This window comes from Budorcas taxicolor, chromosome 23 (genome assembly GCF_023091745.1).
Source record: "Budorcas taxicolor isolate Tak-1 chromosome 23, Takin1.1, whole genome shotgun sequence".
In the NCBI taxonomy this organism is placed as follows: domain Eukaryota; kingdom Metazoa; phylum Chordata; class Mammalia; order Artiodactyla; family Bovidae; genus Budorcas; species Budorcas taxicolor.
Genome location: NC_068932.1, coordinates 21,234,075 through 21,260,845, shown reverse-complemented (window position 1 = coordinate 21,260,845; position 26,771 = coordinate 21,234,075). Strand labels below are relative to the sequence as shown.

Genomic DNA, 26,771 nt, shown 5'->3' with positions numbered 1-26,771 from the left:
TGCCTTATCCGGCCCTCCCACCTCCCTTCCATTCTTTCCAGAAAATTACCTTCAAAATTGATTTCCACTTTTACAAACAAATATAATGGGAACACAGGAAAAAACTTGGGCCGTGATGAATTAGGGCTGTCAGGTGCTTCCAGGTCTCCTTTGCTTTTGTTTTACTACCCGATCTGCTCTTTGTTTTTCCAAGGGCTGGAAAAAGTGCCCCATCCACTGAGGGCCTGACCCTCCAGGCCACCAGGGCCTCAGCCCCCCAATCCAGCAGGGCCCAAGGCGGAAGTGAGCCAGGCCCTGAGACTCCGTTCGCCTTTGGTTTCCAGTGGAAGCCTGGGCCACCTCCTCCTAGTCTGCTCTCTGACCCTCAGGAACCCACTCACTGAAGAGTCTCTAACCACCTCCCCAGCTCTCTCCCCTGGCCCCCGCACCAGGTTCCCTCTGGCCCCCATACCTCTTAAAGTCCAGACCAGATGCAAACCTCCACCTCCTCTAATGTGGGCAGGATCAGTGTATACCTCGACTAGAGCAAATAAGAGACAGACAGACACTGAGAGATCGCGAAAGGCAGGCAGGTCGAAGACCAGAGGTAAATCCAGAGACTGGAAGACCAGGCTCCTCTGTGAGGCTCCCCAGCCTCAGTCTCCCTTGTGGTGGGGCCCAGGACCCCCTGGAGGCAGGACCAGAACAGATCATCGTTTTGCCAACAGGGTAATGCTGACATGGGCCTTTGGGCAAAACTCGACATGCACATCTGTGTCTCAAGACCAGACTGAGCACACCCAGGCCTGGCTCAGGACTCTCCCCATCCCCTGGCGCTGGTGACAGGGGCACGATTGTACACCTGCTCACATTTGATCATCTCTCTGTCTGTATGCACTACCCAGAAAACTGTGTGCCTGCCCAATGCATGGCATTCCATGTCCCCTTTCACCCAAAGATATCAGAAAGGCAGAAAACACACAATACCCACATTTGCATAAACCACGTGAGAAAGCACCTATGTGTCCACAAATCAAGCACACATTTCCCAGGGTAAATAAATAAATGTGTATGTCGGGGCAGAAATACACAGCAATGGATGGAGGGAGGGAAGACTCCGTGTTGGAGAAGAGGAGGTCCTGGGTTTATTTACACACATCTGAAATGCCTTTGGAGGCTAATAAGAGATGACACGTGGCCCAAGTGGATGGCCACAGAGCAAATGTGAAAACAGAGATGGACAGAGGTCTTCCCGGTTACACAGGGAGGCTGACATCTTTCCTTGGCTGCCCTGGTCCCATCCAGGTTGGTTTATCCAGCATCAGCTTCCCTAGGCTGCTCTGTTTAAAAGGAACCACACCAAGATGAGGGTGCTGGTGCCCACAAAGTTTCCTTCTGACACAACTTCATTTCCCCTGGAAACATAAACCTGCCAATGACGCCTTCCTCCCCAGACACACAGTGAGCCATCTTCGAAGATGAAGTTGGCTCAGCTCCATGTCCACGATTTTGTGTAATCCTCTCCATGGTCCCCGTGAAGTCAGTGCCGTCACTATCTCCATTTTACAGAGGGGAAGACTGAGCTGATGAAGGTTAAGAGGCTTGCCCAAGGCACTGCGATGCAAACCCAGCTGCGCCTCCCTCCAGAGCCCTTCCCCACTGAGTCACATTGCCCAGCCCGGGACTGCCTGCTGGCTACTCCATCGAATCCTCCTTCTACGTGGGGCCCTTTGCAGCCTTCTCTTGCTTGAAGCCTGGGATCCTAGATGGGGCAGGAGCCGCTCCTTCCTACAGCATAATCCCCTCATCTGCCCCAAGTCAAACCCTAGCAACACACGACGGACTTCAAGCAGGGGAACTAAGGAAATCATTCTCACAGTTATGGCTTCAGCCAAAGCAGAAGGGAGCTATTAAAGGCAGTGGCAGCGCTTGGCTGTTCACAGCCATGCAACCTGCTCTGCCTGCAAACGCACAACTGCACTGCCTTGGCACCACTCAACTGCACAATTCATTGTGCACCTAATTAATGGAAGGCAGAATCATGGCCCCCTGCAATCCCATGCATCAAAGGATGATACCGACACACCTCCCCTTGCACAGATCTAAAGACTCACACCATATGACTTCATTTGGATTTTTGGACAAGTTATGTGATTGTTTTGGGCTTCACCACCACTGATGGACGGCAGTGCTTTAAACCATGGCCAAAAGCAACTGGGTGAAGGCAAAGGACTTTGGTCCTGAAAAAATACAAGAGTCCCTATTCTGCAGTCACATCAGCCAGCTCATGCAATATTCGGTGATACAGTGTCCCTAAAAAGGACTCTAACATACCCACCCATAATTAGAGCCAAGAAGAGGGACAGATTTCAGGAGGGTACTGAATGGGAATCTACCTTCTCAGACTGATGGATGGCCTGTCTCCAGGTGCTTTATGACATAACTTCCCCATCTATCCCTGGTCTGTCTACCTGTCTCATTCCAGGATCTTCTGGACTCTTGGGGTGAAGGGGGAGGGTCAAAGCTTCTTGACTAGCACCTTTCTCAAAGGAGAAGTCTGGGGATTTTTCCATCCTTCCAAAGGCCAGGGCATGAGAGGGCGTCTCAAGCAGGCTCACAGTTACTGTCGGTTTCCTTTCTCCCCAGAGTCACAGCTGATCGGTCCTTTACTAATGTCCCCACAGATCTGCTTGCTGCAGATACTAATAACGCTGTCCATATTCTGAGTGCCAATGCCAATAATGCTCTGGGTATTATCACTGTGAACACCAGTAACTACTGCTGAGATTGTCTCCAATAATGCCAGCACACGCTGCAGCAATTGTCCTCGCTAATGCCCACCACCGTGACATTGTTAGAGCTAAAGAACAGGCCGCCCTGTACCCATAGGCAGGAGTAGGAGTGGCTTCCTTGAGGACAGAGATGCTCACAGCTGGCCCCTGGGCTATGACACTGCCAGGGAGATGCCCCCCATGTGTGGGGCCAAAATCAAGCTGGCCTGGCAGGGGCACAGGGCCCTCCAGAAGGAGACCTGCCCCCCCACTCCCTCAAGGTCTAGTGCCTTGATGAGCACCCTTGTTCCCATCCCAGCCCCCCTCAGGTCCCTGGGCCAGCTCTCTCTTTTGCCTGCAGTGCCGGGAGCTGAAGGACACACCTGGGTGTCTGTGCGGCCCATGCCTGAGGCTGCCTCCTGCGCCCGTCCTGCCAGCCGCTGTGCTACCTTGGCCTGACTGCAGAGTTGGGCTACATCATCTTGACACTTAATTATCTCCCCTGTTCTTAATCATCTGAGCTGCTCCCTAATGCAAACTGGGCCTGGCTGTTTGGAGGTGCCTGGAGTCGAGGGAGGGGGTGGCTGTGGAGGGTCTGCCCTTCCTGTCCTCTCCCTTCCCACCTGGCCTGATGGATCAAGTGCATGGATCATGTGTGGTGTGGTGTGTGTGTGGTGGTGGGTGTGGGTGTGGGTGTGTGTGTGTGTGTGTGTGTGTGTGTGTGTGTGTTTTGGCACAGGGTGGTCAGGGAGAACTGGCTTTCCTCATAGGTTCTGGCCTCCACGAGGGAAAGGACAGCTCCATCTGGCCTGAGGTTGATCAGAAGGAAGGGTGAGTCAAGGCAAAAGAACCTCCCCACCTCCCCAAAAGAGAAGCAGGGTCTCTGATCCTTCTTGCCACTGAGCTAGGCCCCGGGCTAAGTATTTATGCAGTAAGAGTAAATTTAGAGACTGCCATTACCTCTCACCTAGAATTCAACTGCTTCCTGAGGTGTCTCCCCACTGCCATCGCTACCACCATGCTGGAGGAGGGCCTCCCCAAACCCAGCCCTGCTCTTGTGCCCTTCCTGATCAGACACTTTTGGTGGCTTCTCATGTCTGCAGGCAAAAGTCCCATCTTGGCCTGCTCTCCCATACCCCTAACCCCTCCATTTAGCCCTACCTCCACAACTTCCCTTCAGGCCCTTTCATCTGAGCTGAAGCACCCCTGTTTTCTCCGCACAGTACCTTCTGGCCACTAGGCTCAGTCTGTCCCATAGCATCTCAACTACCATTGTCTTTGAACCATGCCGCTCGCCATCCCTTAGGCCTCTCCTCAGAGAGCAGCCCTTCCTGGGGGTTCACTCCTTCCTCTGTCTGAGTTCCCACAGCCTGCAGCCCAGACCTCCATCACAACACAGATATCCAGATATCTGATGGGCCTTTCTGCTCTCTGGGCTCATGTTTTATACGTCCCACTAGACTATAAGCTCCTTAAGGACAAGAATCATATCTTGTTCTGCTCTGGGAACCTAGAGCACCAAGCCTTTCTTATGAGTGATGCCCAGAAAAGGTTCACTGAATTGAATTGACTTGAAACAATGAATGTGATCAACTGGTCAGAGAGGAGAGCATTCTGTTCTGCCCACCTGCAGTGGCCACAGCCTCAGGCCAGTGCTTCTCTATCTCCAGACTCCTTCCTTGACCCACAGGAGTCCAGGAAGCAGTGGACATGCTTGACTCCAACTTCAGACCAGTGGGGAAGAGTCCAAGGGGGTCCTGTGGCCTCCCCCAGCCCCCTGGTTGTCTCACAAGTGCTAGAGGCTCAAAGGAGAAATCCTCAGGGTCTGAGGCAGAATCTTCCAGATTACTCAGGGTGCTGGGGAGCTTGGCGAAGGCCTGAGTATGGGGAACCCCCAGGGAGAACTGAGATGCAGGCCCTTTCACGCAGCCGCCCCCTGCCCATCAGTGGCTATTGCCAAAACAACCACAATGAAATTTAGTGAGTGGCAAAGGCCGTGGCAGCCAAATGTGTTTGGATATTTTGGAAGAAGGAGAAATAGAGCCAGACAAGCTGTTTTCCTGTGAAACGAGGCCATTAGGGCTTCTGGAAGGAGGCCAGACCCGGGTCATCACTGTCTTGCCAGACCCAGGCCTCGCCTACACACTGTCCCTTTCTGCTGGAGTCCGGGGCTCTCACACTCTCTTTTCCCTCAGCCTGGGCCTAGGGAATCTCAGCTTTGTGTCTCTTCTCTGTTCCTCACCCTCTAGAGCTGTCCCAATCAAGGGCTTGTCTGTGCTTGGGATGACCACAAGATTTACTGTCCAAATAGGACATTTCTGAGAGAAAAAGGAGATGCTGACTGGCCAAGATGCAGAGACAAAGGCATAAACTGGAACTGTCTGGATGAATGCGATATATGGTCCCCCACCTATGTTCACATTTAGAGGGCTCTATTTCATGGGAGATACCCTTAAAAGTATATCCTCTCTAGACCGGGAAGTTACTGCTTCCCCAGCAGGGACAGTAAGATCAGGGCAGGAAGCAGGCTCCAGACACTGGGGGCTTCCTTTGGGCCTGCCAGCCCTGCGCCCTGGCCTCATGCATCAAAAGAGAACCAGATGGTCACCAAGGGACCCTTAATGTCACAACATTCGAAAAACACCTTCTCCCAAGCTCATCGCCACCACTTTCTCCTCTGGTTTTCTTTTCCTGCTTCTCCTCCTCTTCATTCCTCTCACTCTATAACTCCCTGCCCAACAGCTAGCTGCCCCCAAGGGATTACAGGGGATGAGGGGAAGGGCCAGAGAGGAGCCTTGGGGGTGTCTTCTCCCATAGCAAAGAGCAGAGAGGGCCCATGCCCAGCTCCCCTAGTGGTTTGAATGGGCACAGAGTCAACGTGTTACAGAGAAAGGGCAGTAGGGTCAGCTGCACGTGACATCACTCCCCCATTTCCTGATGGGTTGAGATCAGGGGAGGACAAGTCAGTTTAGCTTTTCATCCCCAGGTCAGAAACCAGCTGTCCCCTAACCTCCAAAACCTTCCCATGGTCCATGGTTCCTGCTTTTCCTCCTGGCATCCCACAGGGATGATTGGGGTGAATCCCAGCGGAAGGTAAAGCAGTTGGGGCTGCTGAGCAGATGGTGAAGCTGACGGCCCCACCAGCAGCCTGCCTCCCTCTCTCCAGGAGCCAGCAGGGTAGTGGAGGGACCTGGGCTTTGGTACTAAAAGTGATCTCACAGCAAAGCAGCTGCGAAGCTGGGTCGAAACCGGAGCTCTGAGTCCAGGGACAAAGCATGCACAGGGAAAGCCAAGCCTCTTCCCTCCTCCCTACCTTCATCACGTTTCCTCTTCTCGCCATTGGAACGAGGGATCCCCAGGATCCCATTGATGGAGTAGGATCCCACTGGATCATTGGAGGCGCTGGAAACAGGAGGGGAGGCCGTACTGGGAACTGGATGGGAGGAAGGAGGAAAGGCCATCAGGACAGTGGTTGTAATCGCAGGCCAAAGCCCCAAGGCTGGGGGCAGAGAGAGGCAGAGGGAATGAGAGGGGATGGGGAGCCCATAGTCTCCTTTCTCTAAGACTTAAGGGGGAACGAGTTGCTGCATACAATTCAGGCTCTTCACTGCTGTCCACCCTGGGCTTAGTGGGGACCAGTCAACCCAGGCCTTCTCTGCAGACCTGGAGATTTCACTCACTCACTATAGGTTGAACCCACTCTTGAGGATGGATGGAAACGGCAAAGCGGACTCAACCTAGAAAGTGGTTCAGGGGCCCTGAGAGAGCACAGCTCCTTCTTGCAAAGCTCATCCCCGGATCCCTGGGGCTGGGCAAATCCATTTAAACAAGTCCCAGCCCATTGTTTCTAGTCTCCTAGGTAGAGTCTTTCCCAGTCCTGATTTAGAGTCTGTGGCTTTCTAAGATCTCTCTGATTCTCTTAGAGACACATGAATGGGCCTGATATTCCCCAGGGGTATGAAGCTCTTCACTCCACCTGTTGCTTCTGGTCTTGAAATCACCTGAGAAGTTCCTAATTTCCCCTTCAGGGCACAGAGTAGTGAACACATTCACTCAGCAGTGATCAACTCAGGTACAGCTCGATCCAACTCTCCCCCCGCCCCAGCACACGCTGCAACCCAGGCCTAGCAAACAGGGCTCCTGCCAACTCCTGGGGGCTGGCACCAGCCCTTTCTACTTTCTGCTGGTCCAGAGAGAGGGCACAGCTGCCAAGAGGAACAGCAGGAGAAGTTTAACCACATCCCAGTCCCTCAAGATCTCACCTATGGCTTCTGCAGCACTGAACGCCCTTGGGTCAAAGAGACAGTGAGTGGGCGGGGGGGGTGGGGGTGGGGGTTGGTGGTGGTGCTGGCAGGTGTTCTGTGGGACTGGTCATGTCTCTGCAAGGCTGTGAGCGAGGGTCAATAAATGAGGGGGCTGGAGAGGGCAGAGAGGTATGGCAGATGAGAGAGAGAGACAAAGGCATCAAGCGAGATGAACTGAGAGGAGAGAGGCCATGAGGAGGGAGGGGGACAGACAGAGGAGGAGGTCTGGGGCCACCTGGACAGAGAGGAGAGGAGAGGGAAAGGCAGAAGGGGGAGGAAGAGGAGAGAAGACAGAGGGAGAGAGAAAAGAAGAGGAGAATCTTAAAAATTAACAAAACAAAAACGGAGTAAGCAAGTAGATATGAAAGAGAGAAGGACAGAGAACAAGAGATGGAGCAGGAGGAGGATGGGAAGGAGAAGGAAAGCTAGAGGAAAGGGAGGGAGAGCAACAGACGCACAGACTGATAAGGGCAAGGAGATGCGGGCAGGAAGCAGAGCGGTCCTTGTGAGCTGGTCTCTCAGGCAGATCCTGCACCTCTAGGAACCCAGGGAGAGCACAGGCCTTGGACCTCAGACACTGTGCTTTCCCCAGGGCTGGAGCTGCACTGCCCAGCTCTCAGGGGGCCCAGCATCCCCCCTTCCCTAAGTCCTCTCACCAATGGTGTGGCCAGGGGCAGTCACTCCGGTCCCAGCTCCATCCGGCGTTGGGTGGAAAGGCTGCTGAACTTTGGTCCGGATGATCCTGCAACAGCATCACCAACAGCATCACATGTCACATGCCCTCTGATGCCCTGCCCAGGCAAGCCCTACGGAGGTGGCTCCCCCAAGCTGCCTAGCTCCCTCCTCCCTCAGCTGCTCTCTGCACCCCTGCCCTCCCTGACTGCTGCAAGGCAGGAGCTTGCCCTCCTGTTGGCTCTGTGATCCAAGTTCAGTGCATCCCTGGGCCAAGGCAGTCTGCATTCTGTCCTGCCGTGCATCGACCAAATTGTTGTTTGACGTCTGGTAATGGCAACCCACTCCAGTGTTCTTGCCTGGAGAATCCCAGGGACGAGGGAGCCTGGTGGGCTGCCGTCTATGGGGTCACACAGAGTCGGACACGACTGAAGTGACTTAGCAGCAGCAGCAGCAAGGATAAGCAGAGAAGGCAATGGCACCCTACTCTAGTACTCTTGCCTGGAAAATCCCACGGATGGAGGAGCCTGGAAGGCTGCAATCCATGGAGTCTCTGAGGATCGGACAAGACTGAGCGACTTCACTTTCACTTTTCACTCTCATGTATTGGAGAAGGAAATGGTTACCCACTCCAGTGTTTTTGCCTGGAAAATCCCAGGGACGGGGGAGCCTGGTGGGCTGCCCTCTATGGGGTTGTACAGAGTTGGACACGACTGAAGCAACTTAGCAGCAGCAGCAGCAAGGATCAGGGTAGTGGAGCAAGCAGACCACAGCATCCTTCCCTTTTCTGGGAGCTGAGGCTGCCCTGGTGACTCACTGTCCACCCTTCCCTTCTGGAGATCATTTTGGAGCTGGCTTTCCTATTGGGACTGTATCACAGTCCTCCAGAGTCAGGGAGGGGTGAGATCTCCCCATTTCCTGAGCTAAAGACAGAGTCAGGGAAGGGCTGGGTCACAGTAACCCTTTCCTCTCCAGGGTTCCAACACAGCACACAGTCCCTCTGTCAGGCCCTGAGCAACTCCTTGAACTACTTCGTGCTCTCACACCCCGCAAAGCCCTGTTGCTACCCAGCTCGCTGGCACACTGGCCTCCTTCCCAGAGGCCTTACTTGAATCTCAGCTTCTTTACCCTGGGTGAAGAGACTGGTGCCTTCCCCAAGCACTCCAGGTGAGGGTGGGGAGGAGGGCTCTAGATCAAGCACTGCAGGGCTGAGGCCCGTCAGTGATCCAAGGGCCCAGGGCTCAGGGACGCAAAAGACCAACCCTAGGGCCAGCATCGAGGAACATTTCCCTCCACCCACTGGTCCATCAGGTGCCCTTTTCTGAAGGCAAGGCCCGCTCCCCGCAGAGAGGTGTGTGAGCCAAGTTTATCTCAACCAGCCAGGTGAGTCACAAGCTGTGCATGGACCGGAACACTCGCAGGTGGCCAAGATAAGGTCTCTGCCTCCCAGGACTGGTAATGAAATTGGGTAGGGAGGTCACACCCTGAGAAACCTAAGTCACCCCGAGGGAGGGAGCAGGCAGTAAGTACCAGGAAGATGCAAGAGAGGAGTCACCTGCTGTGCATGGGGCAGAGGAAGGGGAATGGGAAAAAAAGACATTGAGGAGGTGGAATCTGGAATTTGATGTAGAGCCTCCAAGCAGTGTAAGACTGAATACACACACACACACACACACACACACACACACACACACGAGCCAAAGGCACAGAGGATAGTGGAAAAGTCATTGGGCCGCATGTCTAACATCTTGATTCTGCCATTAATTGGCCACATAGCCTTGGCCTCATCATTCTCCTTCTAGGCCTCAGTTTCTTCAGTTATAAAGTAAAGAGAATAGATGACAGGCTCTCTAAGGTCTCTTTCCCCAGTAAAAATTAGCATGCTCTTAACATGAACAAAGAAGTGGGAAAGAGGACGTTATAAGCAGATGCTGGAGGCGGGTGAAAGAAAAGCAAGGGAGGGAGCAGGGGGTGAGGGGGTAATGCCTATCCAGGAACGCTGGAGGGATGTAAGGGACTAAGAGGAAATAGAGCTGAAAAGTTGGAAGCAATGATGACACTAGTGATTTTTCTACTTATTGAGTGTCTACTATGTGCCTTTATTACTGTACATATAAAATTTTTAATTCTCATAACAATCTTCAAAGCAATACTATTATCCTCATTTTGCAGACTTAAAGTCAAAACTCAAAGAGGTTAAGGAGCTTACTGAAAATTACACTGTCAGCTAGGGCAGAGGTGGAATTCAGTCTCTAAAATGTGTACTTTTCATTACGTTGTCAGACTCCCCTCAGTATATAGGAACCAGGTTTACAGGGTCTTAAGCCATGAGTGATTTCTAAACTAAAGGAGACAGGTACAAACCGATGCAGGTAAAGTAACAGACAGGCACAAGGCCCTGAGGGGCTGGTCTCAGAAAAGAGAAGGAAAGGGGGGAAAAAGGGAACTCCCTGGCGGTCTGGTGGTTAGGACTCGGTGCTTCCACTGCTGAGGGCCCGGATTCAATCCCTGGTCGAGGAACTAAGATCCCACAAGCCACTCAGGGTGCACTCCCAAAAAAAGGGGGAGAAAGAAGAATTTGCAAGACACAGTAAAGGCAGAATGGCCAGGATTTGGCAACTAACTGGGGTCAACCATGACTCCACTAGTCTGCAGCTCTGAAACCACAGTGGTGGGTAACTGGAAGGCTGGTGGTTTGTCCAGCTCTCAGGAAAAGGAACGCAGCATGGTGACTGGCTGGTCCTTGACATGCATCATTTGAGGAGGCAGATGAGTGCCCAGGTAGAAGACTGTTCACCAGCCAGCATAGCAGACACAGATTTAGGAGATTGTCAAAGAAGGGCGTGTTGGTTGGGATGAAAGGCCTAAGGAGACCCTGGAGGATATCTCCTAACAGAGGCTAAGGAAAAGAACCTGACCTTGCACAGCGCTCACAATTGGTCGTACAGGAAATGGCAGAACCAGGATCAGGTGGTGTTAGCCAAGTCAACAGAGAAGAACATTTCCAGAAGGAGAACATAACCCACAGCCTCCATGATGACACCATCCATGGTGACATAAAGTTTGAAGGGAACTGGAAATAAGAAGAGGCACAGATTTGGGGATTTGGGTGACCACTAATGACCTTGTGAGAGTCAACAAAGCAACTGAGGCAGAAGCCAGACAGAAAGAGGTTAGCAAGTGGACAGGAGGAGAGGGAGGCAGTGAAATAGATCATTGCTTCAGAAGTTTGTAGGAAAGGAGAGAGATGTGTGCAAGCTGAAGAAGGCAGGTGAGTGGAGGGAAGCCTGTTCAGGGCAGGAAGGACCTGGACATGTTTGTAGGCCAAGAAGAAAGAACTGATGAAGAAGGAGAGGCTGAAGCTGCCGGAGAGAATGTGGATGACCACGAGACAAGGTAGAAGAAGGAGAGAACAGAATGGTGGGCACAGCGGGGAGGCAGTGAGAAACAGCATGTGCTGACGTGGCCCAGAGGTTCTGGGTTTGGAGCATGATCACGATGGCAAAGACCCGACAGTCGCTAAGGGCAGTGTAGTCTGGTCTACAGGTGAGTGGCTCTGATTTGAGGGCTGATGAGCTCTGGACAGAGGGAGCCCCCAGACTGAGGCTGGGTGAGACAGACAACTGGATGGCCTCATGCAGCTGCTGTCTTTGTTACCCAGAGCCTCTGACCCCTGGGGCGCTGGTACAGATTTAGCTGAGGCAGCAAGTGATGGAAAATCACTACTTCCTGACAGCGGCTTGCTGGTGCACAGGAGAGGAGCTGGGCAGGATTCCTGCTGTGATTTACTAATGCTCTTGGTGTCCATCCATGCCCCCCAGGTGGTGGACACTCACCAGTCCCCAAAGCTAGATCTCAGAATTTGAGAACCAGGACTGTGAAAACCTGATGGCCATCCATCGCCCTCCTGCGTCCCATACACAACCCAATGACTCATGGGAATATCCCTAACGGTTAAATGGATACAGAGGTTGCTTTGTGTGACTGCCTGATACTATTTCCCCGTTTCTTCTCCTGTTGCTTCTTCAATTCTTTCTCATTCTTGGCCCCATAAGACAGCCAAATACATCTGTAGCCCCCACAGCTCCAGGTAGAGTTGGCCTGGAAAGTCAAGTTCCCACATATGCATCCTTGGAGGAGACAGGAGCTTTGAGCACATTTACTGGGGGCTGGGAGGTGCCATTTGCTGTTTGCACAGAAAGCCTGCCCTGCCAGGGTACCTGCTCCCCACTTCTCCTCCAGGCACACTTTCCTTGACAGGGATGCTGTTTCTCCCCTACCTTCCAGGGAACCTCCTGGACTTTGCCTTGGCTCAGCACAGGGCCTGCAGATACTCAGCATCTCACACTCATGAGGCTGTGAGCAGAGCAAAGGGGAGTAGAGGGTGGGGTCCGGGCTCAGGCTGCCTGAGCCTGAGTCCCAGTTCTGTTACTTATTGTCCGTGGAATGAATCCCAGGTGTTTCTCATTCTCTCATCTGTAAAACAAGATGACACTATCTACCTCATAGGACTGCTGGGGGTTAAACAGGATAATTCATGTAAAATGATTAGTGTGATGCTTGGCTCAATAAATGCTAACTATAACTGTAACTACTACTACTATTATTCCTGTGGGTGACCCCCAGGCCAGGCTGCTCTCTATGGAGGGGCTAAACCAGGTGCAGGCGAGGAGGCCACTCAGGCCCATCTGCCCCAGCCTGGTCAACGCAGCTGCTTCCAGGACCCTGGGAGGCGCACTGAGACCGGAAACAGGAGCAGCAGGTGTTAAGCCTGACCCACAAGAGATGCATCAGAGACTCTTGGGAAGACAGACTGGGGGCCCTGTCTGGCAGCACTGGGAAGGGTCCATAGACAGTAGGAGCAGCAGTTCCCTCAGGACCCAAAGATGCCAGGGGGCTGTGGTAGAGCTCTGGAGTAAAGCAGGACAAGGCAGGTGAAGTCACTCCCTCTTTGGTTAAATTCCCAGGAGGTCTCCACCCCTGGCCATGCTGGACATCCAAAGAGCCTCATGAGGGGGGAGTTCCCTGGTGGCTCAGTGATTAGGACTCTGCCACTGCTGGGAGCACGGGTTCAATGCCTGGTTGGGGAACTAAGGTCCTGCATACCCTGCAGTTATGGCCTAAATAAATAAACAAATTTAAAACCAAACCACACCAAATTAAAAAAAAAAAAACAAAACCCAATCTCAACTGCTCTGTGAGTTAGCCTGAAATCAGGTAATGAGGCTCCCATTAACAGTTTGTTAAACTCACGAAGAAAGAAAGACACTCTCAACTCTAAGAAAGCGCTGGGGTGGGGGGGGGATTCTTCACTCCTGTTCTGATTTTCTTCCTCCTCCTTCCTCTGCACCTCATTCTCTCTCTCCCCTTCGTGTCTGTCTCTGCCCCTTCTCTGTCTCCCTTCCCTATGCCTGTCCGTCTGTCTCTCGGCACCCTGAAGTCCCACTGTGGCTGTGTGAGCTTATTGATTCCTGGGAGCTGGGGGGAAGCGGGAGGCAGGGCTGGGGTGCAGGCTCGGGGATGGAAATGGAAGGCTATAAATTATTTGTGACAGGAAAGCAATAGTGGCAGAGTGCTGAGCACAAGTCCTGTGTCACTATTAGATTCCTTTTAGCCTGATGACACTGTAAAAAAGGTTAAGTGTCTGCTGGAATCGTACACCTGGGGGGCCGGGGCAGCCTGGGAGCAGAACAAGCCACTGAGAGCAGGTATATCAATTCTCCAGGCCAATAATATTCCTCTCATTGATCGCCACGCAAAGTTCAAAAATCTCATTACAGCCAGGCAGACCGGGAACTTTTTACAAATCAATAGAATGATATAATGTATGTATGCTTAGTACAAATGTATCCATCCATCCATCCATCCAGGGTCCGCCTCAGGGTTTCCAAGTTAACCTACCCATCATATTATGTTATGTGATGTATGATATTATATTGCATTATATTGTATGATAATAAATGGTGTGCAAAAACTCCCCCTGAGGTGGAGACAAGAAGAGGCCCTATTAGCACTGAGGTGACCTCAGACAGCTCACCTTGGAGTGAGTCAGGTGGCAGCATTTCCAGGGCTGGGCTGCTCAGGATTTCTGGGAGCAGTGTTTCCTTAGCAGAGACTCCAGTAATAAAAACATATTGTTTACTGAGTATTTACTATGAGCTAAACCCAAGTGGCTCAGTAGTAAAGAACCCACCTGCCAATGCAGGAGATGTGGGTTCATTCCCTGGGTCGGGAAGTTCCCCTGGATAAGGAAATGGCAACCCACTCCAGTATTCTTCCCTGGAAAATCCCACGGACAGAGAAAGCTAGAGGGCTACGGTCCATGCAGTCACAAAGAGTCGGACATGAATGACCAACTAAACAATAAAAAACAATGTTCTAAGTGCTTAAAACAAACAGTTCATTTAATCCTCACAAGAACACATTTTGCATATAAAGCATATTGTAACTTGCCTAAAGTTACCTATTTAAGAAATGGAAAATCTGGGGTTTTAATTCAGGCAGACTAACCCCAAGGCCCCTACCCTTAACCATGAAACCATACTGCCTCCAGGAAAGAGATACCCCAAAGCCCAGAATTCAAACTCCAGGATTCTATGGTTCTGTTCTCTTGTTCTATTGTGTTTTGAGAAACAAAGGATAAGGGACTCCCTGGGATTCAGCATTCCTTTCTATAAAATGGGAGTATAACACCTGCTGGAGCCAGCTGCTGACAGCATGATACACACATGGGACCTCCAAGCGCGTTCCCACAAAATCCTGCCCAGCTACCCAGAACAGACTGCTTTCTCCACTTTGGAAGTACTTGTTAGTAGAACCACAGGTTGCCCCAGGGCCTGGTCATATTGCTGATTTGCTGAAAGAGTCTTTGGGGCAACAAGTCAAGTATTAACATACATGTGTTGTGTACATATATAAATCAGTTTCAGTTGCCTGCTTCTAGAGGTTTGCAGAAAACGTTTCATCTCTGGTATGGGGAAAGTCTTTCCTGATTGAGTAAATCAAAGGAACTCCAAGGTAGAGAATGTTTCAGACTAGCTGGCCCCACTGATTATTAAGAAAATGATGGTGGGAGGGGCCTCTACCAGTGACTTTGAGCTGCCTGGGTATTACAGGCTGGATCATTCAAGAGGACAAAATATTTGCTTCAGCAAAGGGTATTTTGCACACCGAATGCAGGCCTTTGAGAGCTGCCTTCAGCAGGCTGGAGTCCCTGGCTCTGCCCTGAGGCAAATCAGAGCTACAAAAACAGCTGGACACTTTTCATGGCAGAACTTCAACTGAGATCTCATAGATCATTCAGGAAAATTTTGCCCTTCCCCAGAACAGTTCCTACTTCTCCCTACTCCTGAGAACTCTAAGAAACTGACATTCTTCACGCTGTACATCCCAGGAACTGGAGAACTGAAATTCATCCCCTCCTCCCCACAGGCACCAAAAGCAGACAGTAGCCACCCAGCCCTCCCCATGGGTAGCCCGGAAGTCCTTCACATGAACTCTCTTTTGGTGCAGAGTTTAGAGTTGTTTGCCCAAACCCACTCGCATGCCCCTTGGGTTTCAGTTTGGACAACTGACCATATGGCAGGCAGGGTTCTGTGCATGAGAATGGCCCCTGATGAGTGGAACCTAAGGGCAGGCCCTTCCATTCTGGCTGCAGTAGGATATAATTAGAATACACAGGTTTCCCCTAAATGTGTCAAGAGTTTCTGCCTCTTTTACTACTTCTCAGAGGTCACAACTGAGCTCCAAGAGATGACAGTCCTGCCTAAATGCTTACAGAAAGTTGTCCCCAAACTACCGTCCTTGAGCCAGTGGCATTAGAATCCCCTGGGGTGCATGCTAACAGGCACATCCCTGGAACCTCCTTCAGACCTTATGCATTTAGAATTTCTGATGGGAGTGGGCTCAGGAATCTGTATTTAAGAAATTCTCCAGATTACTCTTAAACTCTCTGATATTTGAGAAACCTAGCTTAAGTCAAGGAGTAAGGAAACCATTCTCAAGAGAGCTGATAGAACATCTTAGTGAGTTGAAGGTTTTTTACTCATATTCTATCAATGCATGTCTCCCTCATCAGCTAATCCTGACTCCATCCAACAGAGTAAACAAAACTCAAGAGGCTATCAGTTCCTCTGTGGAAACAAACAATAAGCCACAAATAAATATAATTTCAAAATAGTTTTTGGTACCTTCCCAGGCTGATGGGTTCCCAGTGGGTTGCTTAGATGCCAGGCATACTTTCTGCATCAGTTTAGCTTCCTAAGACTGGCACTGCCCTTCTACCACGTGTCCCTGGGAGCCCAGGCCAGATACAATTTACCAGGCTAGATGGGCCATGGGGCTGGCCCAAGGGGGCAATAGTGACGGTTTATATGATGAATGGTAAGCATATGGATTGATTTAACTTCAAGATATGCATAGGTTTAAAAATTAAGGGGCAATGTGATTAACTAACCATTTGGAAACCAGTCTGCAGTGCATGCCAAGCTCAGAGCGTGACCAGACTAGCTCCTCTCACCACCGGCCATGCCCTCATCTGTCAGGGCTGCCCTGGGCTAGAGTTCTGGTCTACCAGCTGTCCACCGCACAGTCCAGCGGCTACAAGACTGACTAATGTGATGGTGAAAGGGGTCCCTATAGACTCATTGCAGGGACAAGACGTCCCTATCCATCCTTCCTAGCCTTCCATAGGCAAGCAGAAGGGAGCCTGGAGAGGAGAGGTCTTCAGCAGCAGCAGCCAGGGTGGGACCTGCTAGTTGCTGTCTGGCCTGCCTCTGGCCCCTCCCACTGCTTACCTTCTTACCCCATATTCAAAAACAATCCACTGGTCTCTCTGTGCCTGCTCCTGAAAGACTGCAATGTGGCTAAACCCAACTATTGCTTCCTATTACCTACAGGATAAATTTAAAATTCCTCAGCCTGGCCTTCAGAATGTTTCCCAATCTGGCTCTGCTCTGGTTTTCCAACTTGTTTCTCTCTCATCCCCTCTTCCACGTGGGGTCCAGCACAGAGCTGAAACCTGTTCTTTTGTTTACTCAATCCACAGTGAGTCCTCCTCTGGACTCCGAGCTCTGTACGGTCACATGTGACGCCTATTTTTCTCACCATTGTATTTCCCGCACTTAGCAACAGTGCTTGGCATGATATAAGTACTTAAAAACTACTTGTTGAATAGCAAGTGAATGTTATTACTATTAAAAATAACAATAACATAATCTTAAGGGACATAGTGAACTAATATATGTTCACTATGTGCCAAGGCACTCTGCTAAGTAAATGGATTCTTTGTTTTTCGCAACTCCTTATGAAGACTATTATCCTGTTCTGCAGAAATGGAAGCTGAGGCTCAGAGAGGTTGTGTAACTTGCCAAAGGTCACACAGCTGTTAAGTACCAGAGCCAGGATATTTGAACTTGGGACCCTGACTCCAAAACCCATGTTGCTAAACACTAGGTAGAATAAGTCAGTCAGATCAAGAACATATGGTAAAATCTATGAGAAACTGGGCCTGGATAGAAGAGCTGCATATAAAAATAGTAAAAGCAATAAGTATCATTTATTTCATACTCATTCTATGACAAGCAGTATAACAAATGCATTTTCTTATCCAGATCCTAACTATAACTCTATCAGATGGAGAAGTTTTCTATTTTCCTGAGGAGACAACAGAGGGGCTAAGCACCTAGCCCAAGGTCATGTGCTTCACAGCACTGGAGCCAGACTTTGGGTCTGTGACTCCAATGTCTATAGGCTGAACCATATCACCTCTTCTGGAAATTTCTATTACTAATATTTATTTTTATTAGCTGTTTGGGCATAAGCAAATTTTTTTCCTTCAGTCTTTTCAAATCCATGGTCTGGACAGTTGAGCAAATGCATGTGTAGACAATTAATAGAAACTGAAGGTGGCTGTAACTCTAAACACACCTACCCTCTCCTGCGCACGCGCCATGGTTGTGTTTGATATGCATCCTGTGTTAGCCTCAATTTCAGGTTAAGTGGTTATGGTTTCACTGTATTTTATACATGAATACATTGGTAGGTTGGAGGGATAGATTTTCTAAATTCTTTGTATCTGTCTATCTATCTTATCTGTCTACTTTCCCAATCATGTACACAATTCTGTGGCGATGCTGAATACAAATGTGTTTTGTCAGTTTCTAGAAACTATTTCTATGATTACTGTATCTTTATATTCATGTCCGCTCTAATGCATTGATCCAAGATTTATAATACTGGATATATTTATCAAAACTCCCCTCATGAATTCTGCCCAGTTATGCCTTTCTGTCAGATCTGTAAGCCACAGTCATACATGACTCCACACACATCACTGTTCTCTTCCCAAGGTGTTTCAGATGCTCACGTCGCAACTGCGTTTTTATATTGGTCTGTGCACCGATATTGATGTGCATAAATGTGCATTTGTATACCTGTGTATCTTTCTGTCTATGGCCAGGATGGGGTGGGGGTGGGGGACTGTGGAAATGAGAGAATTATTAAATGCCAAGTAGATGTGCAATAAATTCCATTGATTTTATAAACTCCTACTTGTCTTCAGTCTCCTTCCATTCTTTATCCTGGGGGCATTACAACAAAAACCTATTTTAAATACCTTTACTCCCCTCTCCCCCTCCCCAAAAAAGTGTCAATATTTTATTTGGATTTTTAACTTCGCTCCATAACAGTTGTTTGACCTCCTGACTCGTGCAAGTCACATAAATTCTGGGACTTTATTCAGGAGCCATGTTCCTGCTATTGAATAAGCAATTTGGGAGGGTGAATTAATGACTTGTGCTGTTGCTGGAAAGTCCCTGAAGAAATATTAAAATTGCTTGCAGACTGAATCGATACTCAGTGAACACCCAGCAAGAGGGCTTCGGCTCTGGAATGGCCACAGGAGGCAGGGCTTGGTGGAGGAAGGGGAATTCCCGCACCCAGCCTGGAGAGCCCCCTTCCAAGCCACCTCGCTTGCCCTCCATCCCTGGAGCTCTGTCATTTTCAGTAACGGCCAAGTCTTATTAAACCCCAACCAGTAGACCGCTGATTTGTCCTGTCTCGGGAAGCAGGCTCAGGGGACAGTTTACTTTCTTACTAGCAATGAGAGCCCAGAGGCTTTATTGGAGGTGATGGTCTGGACACATCCACCTGCTGGAGAGATAGGAGGGCGCAGCTGCTGTCTGGCAGGCTGCACTGTGCTGCGGACTGAACACGCTGGGTCTGGGGAGGCGGTGGTGATGATCTCTGCTGGGTGTGCAGGAGGGCTGGGTGTTGCACTGCTGGCTCCATCTCTGTGTGTGCCCGACCAGTGTTTACTATCACTCAGGTGGCCACAGGATTGCAGCCTTTGTGCGCGGGCGTGCCGGTGGGATGGAGTGCTTGAATTGTGTGTGTTACCACGTATTGCTGACACATTCTGGCAGTTGGCTTAAGGTTTGTTACTGGATGTTTTGTGGTATTGTATTAAGGTGACTGCACTTTGTGTAACACTGAGTTGGAGGAATTTGATTATTGTTTGGTGGCAATGTCTGTATTTCTGCTTTGAGTTATCGCATTCGTTGATCATATCAGCATCTTTCTCTTTCATAATGTATGTCTCAGAGCTTAGGTTAATGGGTGTCTCCTTAGTGATGTGGGTTGAGTAACAATGTTGGATCTGGGTGGTGGTGTATGATTCGGTAATTACTTTCTTGGTGGAGCTGTGGGTGAGAAGACCTATCCTTTAGCTTTTTTAGTTCACTCTGGCTTGGTCATCTGCCCTGCTCCTTTCCAGAAGGAGGATTCTAGAGACGCAGGACAAGTCTCTTCTTGATGAGTCTCTTCTACACTTCTATTATTCTTGGAAGCATGCTTTCTTTGCTCAATGAAACAGATCTGATCTTACCATGGTGACACAGGTTCTGGTGCCATCTTCCCTGTATCTGTCTAATTTGGAGAGTTAAACCTCAGGGCCAAACCCTATGCCTGTCTAAAATTTGGATCCCTGGTAGAACTAGAGGAGGATGGATGGGACTAAACTCCCCAATCCCGATGGGAATAACAACACGAACTCTAGTTCGGAGAATCCCTGGTCCACTCCACTCTGTGACTCTGGCCATAAGCATCTTCTTCCTTCCCAGCATCACCAGATGATGTGGCTTAGCCGTGGCTTACATTTACAGGGACACACACACACACCAGGGAAGAATACAGAAACTCATACTAGGCATGACTTTCTATTAGGTGCAGAGCCTTTGTTCTGAGCTTGTAAGTAGAAGTATAAATACATCCCTGGGCATGAGACTGCAAAATATACAGAGCTGCCCAAGGAATGCCTGTACTTCCTTTGATCCAAAGCTGATACGAAGTATGGGGTAGTGGAAAAGCACATAGGTTTCAGAGCCAGTATTGTAGGAGTTCAAATCCTAGTTGTGGTACTTAGCATGTAACCTGAATTAGTTACTCAGCTTCTCTGGACTCCAGTTACATTATCTATAGACAATCCTATAAAGGCCTATGGGGTTGTTTGAAAGTGAAAGTGTTAGTTGCTCAGCTGTGTCCAACTATTTGCAACTTCATGGACTGTAGCCCACTAGGCTCCTCTGTCCATGGGATTCTCCAGGCAAGAATACTGCAGTGGGTTGCCCTTCCCTTCTCCAGGGGGTCTTCCCAACCCAGGAATTGAACCTGGGTCTCCTGCATTGCAGGCAGATTCTTTACATCCTGAGCCACCAGGAAAGCCCCTATGGGGTTGTTTATGAGGTTTAAATAAGTTAATATATGCAACATGCTTATAACAGTTCCTACTGTAGTAAGCACTTGTTAGCTATTATTATTGAGAACATAGGACTTACCAAGTAAAGTAGCCATAAGATTGTCCTAATCATGTGTATAACCACATATGTTAATGTGAATAAAATCCAAGATAAGTCAAGGTGTGTGTGTGTGTGTGTGATTTAAGCAGAGAAGTGCAAAAATTGCAGTGTGAAGGCACTTGGCTTTCTGTCCTTGCAGAGAGTGGCAGGGGCTGGGGGTTGATAAGAGTTCACCACTCCCCATCTCCATACTGAGGGCTGTACCCAGGTGATGAATAGGTAGAAAGAAAGATGGTAGCCCTTTACATTTGTAATTGTAAAAAAAAATTTCAGGATGATTGAGCTCTTTTAAGATTAAAAATATTTACATGTTAAAATATTATTAACTCATTAAAAATATTTACTTTCTAATTTTAAAAATCAGGACTAACAGCTAGTAGGTGTCAGTGAGGAATAATGGAATCTAGGCACTAAATTGGGAACTAAGGAAGAGATAAGAAAAGAATCAGATGAGTGAATATTAATGCATTTGGTATGGATTTTACAGAAGTCCATTGAGCTGGACTTGTTTACCTAACTAGGCCCAAGAGGCAGGGAGAACTTGGGGCCTCAGACTTATTCCACAGGCTTTCCCATAAAGATAGCAAGCCAGACTATATCATGAGTTTAGGAAATGTCAGTTTTCATTTTTGCTCATGGGCACAGATTAAGTAGGAGAAGTCACAGAGTCCAGTTACTTTGAGCCACTACACTGAGGACTTTAAGCCCAAAGTGATTTTTTTCTCCTGATTTTTAAGAATTATTTTACCCCTTAGTGGTGGAATAACTGCAATAATTATCAACCTCCCATGCTTCCCTGGAATATCCAGGTATGCAGGGCCACAGGAGATAGATTTGGTTTGAATTTGTCAGATGTTTGCTCAGTTCTTCCTCTCCTCTTTCTTCATCCTTTACCTTATCTTCATTTTCTCTCCTCTTTTCTCCTCCTCCTTCTATTTATCTCCCTGTCCTCTCCCCTCTATGACATTTAAGAATCGGAGGAACCCTTCAAACCCATCAAATAAGGATTTTTTCCCCCATAACCATTTCATTTTGTCTTTTAAAAAAAACTACAAAATGCAAAGCACCACAACCCATGAAAATGCCATGAAGCCCAGAAAATGCCAACCTTCAGCTCCTCGAGCAATCGTAGGCTCGTTCCAGAGAAGGAGTGTGCAGTCATTAAGTACACATGCGCACACACACACAGACAGGCTGGGCTCTCAAACTAAGTGGATGAAGGGGGCAATTATCTGACTAATTCTGTTCAATGGTCAGATAACAGTCATAAGGGTTTCTATTTTTCTGGAAGTACACAGAGCAGGTCCCCTTCTTAAATCCAGCTGGGCTTGCAGTGAACCATAATTCTCACTGGCATTCATGATACACAATTCTGTTCACGGACTATCCTTTTGGCTCCTCAAGCTTTTTTATTTCAAAGATTTCAGTGTTTATGCATGCACAAGCCAGAACTCATGTACACTGACAGACACGTAACTTGATGATTACTGTTGCTGTAATAATAACTAACATTTATGGAGTACTTGGTATCTGCCAGGCGCAATTCTAAGCAGGTTTATGTGGAACAATGCATTCAACCTTCACAACAACCTATGACAGTGCTATAGCTCCATGATTACCTTCCATATTAGATCAGAGTAAGGAAACTGAGGTCCAGAGAGGACATTCCCACAACCACAGAGCCAAGGCGTAGGGAAGCTAGATCATCAATACAATGGACATGAGTTTGAGCAAGCTCTGGGAGATAGTGAAGGACAAGAAGCCTGGCACACTAGAGTCCAGGGGTTGCAAAGAGTTGGATAAGACTTAGCAACTGAACAACATAACAAGGGAAGCTAGATTCAAACTCTGGCAATCACTTCCCAGAGCCCCCTTTCTTGTGTTTTCTGTACCGCACATGTTTATGTCTGGCACATAAGTCTTTGCTTAGGAAAGACTTTCAGAATGGATGAATGAAAGAACAGATGAAGGATGGATCATATCTTAAGAACCTTGATATGCCCCTAAGATGGTGCAGTGGGCTCCCTTATGAAGCCAGGCCTATCAATTGCTTAAGCTTTATTTGGACAAAGTAATTTGCCCTCGCAAGCAATTTTCCGGGGAAAGTGTCCAGCAGCCATGCTTGCTCAGATATTAAATGTTCCTGACCACCAGCTCGCCACTTGACTTTCAAGCCAAACCCAGATTCCCTTCAAACCAGATATGAGACCGAAATACATCAAAGATGCTTTCTAACATTTTGTTTCCTAGACTATTTCCCTCCAAAAATGGGTGTTTCCCAATGCAATGAAACACCAGTGAAATGAAAATGGGTGTTGGTGCTGTGTCTGGATAAAAACTAAGAAATTCAGTCAATCACGCCAACATCTCTAAATCCCCAGATATTTGGCATCATATTGACAGTGTTTATAGATGATTGACTGAAGGTTTGAGTTTTCCTCCAGATGTTTGGGAGTTGCCACAGTCATTAACCTGTTTGTCAGCCAGTGCTCATGCATTTCTAAGAGACATAAGTGAACACTAAAGAGGGAAAGAATAACCCAGAATAAAATAGACTAAAGAGGACCAGAGTAGCAGCCATTCGATGAAACTAGTCAAGCAGACTCTGTTCCGGGAATGGGTTGCTGCCCGGGAGATCCATTAGAATGTGGATCCAGCTCACCAGAGACTCATGTGCTCAAAGACCTTCCAAAACCTCATAAGACTGTATCCTTGACTATCTACCGAACCCTACCCCACCAGAATGCCGTGTGGCAGGGCTGATAGACCAGCCCCAGCATCGGCACAGAGAGCTCATGTTGTGGTCAATCCACCTTCATACCAACCCAGCCTCAGCCACTCTCCGGACACCTCATGCCAGTGTACGTAGTATGTCTACGCACTGTCAGTCCAAGCCATCGACTTACACAAAGCTTGTCGTAAATCTGGTTTGTGCCTTTGTCCATGTCCCCATTTGTGATTTAGCACTCTGCCTTTTATCATCTCTCCTACCTCCATTTTCTTTCCCTCTCTACTTTTTAATGCTATTTACAACTTCCTTAGCCATAGTGCAGCACAGCAATCTTTCAGTGTCTCTACTGATAAACCCAAATGATGTTTCTTGCCCGGGTTTTCTCTCTATTCGACTTAATTTGTGTTTTGGTAAATAGGAACTTTAGGTCGTTCCATTCGATAGCATTTAGAGTTACCACTTTTATCAGAGGGATCAGGGCACTAAAGGACTCCCTGCACGGGACATTTGTTTATTCTCATGAGTGATCAGCTCTCCCTACGTTCGAGAAGGCTGCGTGTGTGCGGGCGTGCATGCACAGCGTCCTCGGTTAGAGCCTCTATGCTCCACTGCCCTGTGTCAATGCCGCTTGGCACTGGCAGGAAGAGCCCAGTGGAACCATTATGCGGACAGCAGCCGGCCCTCAAACTGCTGGAGATAAATCCAAGCCCTGGGCCCTTGTCTGCTGATGACCACTTGGTTCTTTGAGGAGCAAGCCCACATCTGCTGGCAAGGCTGCTTCTCCAAACTCTCCCTCCCATATCCGTCCTTCTTCGCTGAACTGCAGGGAAGGCTTGTCAAGACATTACTCACAAGCAACGTCTGGGGTCCCTTCTCCTAGAGGTGGGTGTTGGAGGGGGAAGGTGGGAAATGGGGACAGTGCCTCTCTCTCTATTTCTGGGCTATCTATTGTCTTTTTCTCCTTTTCAATTCTTTCCACACCTACCCCTCTATTTCTAACTCTATTTGACCTTGAACTCTGGCCTCTCCCTTCATACCAGAATGTGTCCCAAGGGTGACAGAACCTCCAAAGGAGCAGTTACCTGGCTTGGGAGACCAGTAGCCAGAGGGGCCAGCCCGTCACTCCACTCCTAGAAATAAATTCCATTGTATTTGCATTTTAATTTTCCACATAAACAAAGGCCCAGAGTACTCGCTTGGGCAGCATCACTGGACGAATTTAATTAGAAATGAAAAGTTTATAGGGCGCTCTTTAATGCGATTAATGCTCAGTTAACATTTATCACATTCGTATGCTGGAATCGCCTTTTTTAAGCAGCCACTGGCCATGAAATGAATTTCTCTCAACTTTTTTTTGTATCCAACCTGGGAAGCCATCTCTTAAGGAGTCTGCACTGCCCCCCAAGCTGTCTCCCTGGGGTCAGGAATTACTGTCTTCAAAGCTAAGTTAAAGGGAGATGAGGGTAGGGAAAGAGGCATACGTGTGCTGGATTGGGAGGGCAGAGGGCGGGAGGGTGAGCATGAACACAGTTTCTAGGAGGGCTGTACCCTCTGCAGTGAGCTCAGTGATCAGCCCAGCGGACTGGCTAAAAGATCTGAGAGTCTCTACCCCCACCCCCACCCAAAAAAAGACACTCCCCCCACTCCCTTCCCAACACACATACTCAGTCAAAAGCCAGGCTTTGGCTCCCGCTTCTCTCCATCTCAGCCATCTCTCTTCTACCCTTTTTCTCCCTCACCCTGGGCTCTCTTAGACTTTCCTCCCCAGGCTCGTGGTGAGCAGGAAAGGCAGCCCCAGTCTCAAGCCCAGGAATACGTCCTCCTCTCCGGCTCTCCCAGTCACAGTCCACAGGAAGGCGACTGTCCTGGTGTGCCAGCTCCTCAAGAGAGGCAGAGCAGAGCGTGCGGAACACGAAACCTCTTTCGGTCCCTAGAGGAAGGGTGGCCTTCCTGATCTTATCAAATTCTCTTCACTCTTCCCTTAGAGTCTACTGAGACTCGCCGCCTAACTCAAAGCAGCTAACCTGAGTAATGCTGAGGAAGAGAGAGAGAAAGGAGAGGACGAGGGATGCGGGGAGGGAGGGGAGGTACCCACTCCACAGATGATAAAAGGAGATAAATAGCTTGACCTTTGTCCCTATCTAAATGTACACTCCCTGTGAGGACCTCAGCAGACACCAACCAAGTAGCTGCTGCTAGTATTGCCAGTAGCGTGTCACACACACACACACACACACACACACACACCAGTCCCGCATCGCACACAGCTCCACACCCTCACCTCCAGCAGAGCAAATGCACACGTGCCTGCACACAGACTAAACTGTGTTGGGACCCTCTGTGCACCCGATAGGGGGCCCCTCATCCACCCACTGCGACGCTGACCATCTCATCAACCCCATGGTTTTCAGACAACATCCCAAACAGGCAGGCCATCCTGGTAAAGGCGTAGACTTTTGTCCTGGAACCCAAAAATGCCTTCAGCTGGAAACTCTCTGAAAGGCAAACCAGTCTGCCGTTGTCCACTGGACAAGATGGGCAGCTAAAGCCTTTTAAGAGCTCCTGGTGATGCCAGGCCCTTTGAGACAGCTTCCCAGGGCATGAATGCAAGACTTGGCCAGATGCCATGAGTCCACCCACTCTTTCCAAAACAGAGTCACACGGAGACCCCCAACACAGATGCACCAACCCCTCTCAGAACCACACGCTAGGCGGGCACCATCTTGTCCTCTAGAATTAGGATGAAGGGTCATGGGATACAGGGCAGAATGAGGGCCTCTTCCGTAACCATCTCTGGGGCCTGTTGGGCTGGGGGCTGCCCACAGGCTCCTGGTCACCCTGGGCTTCCTTCACTGACCCAGCAGAGACCCTGGGGCCACGAGGGCACATGAGGCCCGGGGGCAGCTGCCCTACTGCTCGCTCCCATGTGTTCATGCCCGGGGGCCCCTGCGCTCTCCCTTCTGCCCTCCTCCAGTCTCCTGAGTCCTTCTCTCCATTTCCCCAGCTGACTATGCCTACAGTGGGCACAGGTCCCCTTGCAGCCTGCTGCCTCACAGCCCTTTCTCCTCCTGCTGCCAGGAGCTGCCCAGATCATCCTTTGGCTGCCTCTGTTCCTGGATGGCTTCGGGAGGGGTTCACTACAGGGGAGTTCATGCCGGGCTGAAAGCAGGCAGAGGAGTCCAGAGCCAAGTGGCCAGGGCTCCCAGGTGGAGGGGGCTCTAACCTGGAACACCCAGGAAGCCAGCCCTCCCTTCCTTCCTCTTGGCTTCCCTCCCACTGTCTCTTCTGCCAGGGACCAGGCTGGAGTGACCGCACTGCAGCAGCCCCGTAGCCGCTGCCTGCCTGCCTTGCGGTATGCTCCCTGGTACAGGCAACCGTGGGCTCCAGGTTTTAAGACATTAGCTCCCACACCACATCATTTGCTCTGCCACCTTTCTCCTCCCAGGCTGGCCTCCCCTTT

At 49.5% G+C, this 26,771-nt stretch overlaps 1 protein-coding gene across 1 annotated transcript in view; it reads right to left on the bottom strand.

Annotated features, from left to right (window-relative positions):
- PAX2 (paired box 2) overlaps nt 1–26,771 on the bottom strand; it is an 83,002-nt gene that overhangs the window by 38,034 nt on the left and 18,197 nt on the right. Inside the window, exons 5-7 of the mRNA XM_052660894.1 lie at nt 7,711–7,796; nt 6,064–6,183; nt 452–520 (exon numbers count right to left, since the gene is read on the bottom strand). Of these exons, the coding sequence (XP_052516854.1) occupies nt 452–520; nt 6,064–6,183; nt 7,711–7,796 (275 nt within the window). The remainder of the gene's footprint in view (nt 1–451; nt 521–6,063; nt 6,184–7,710; nt 7,797–26,771) is intronic.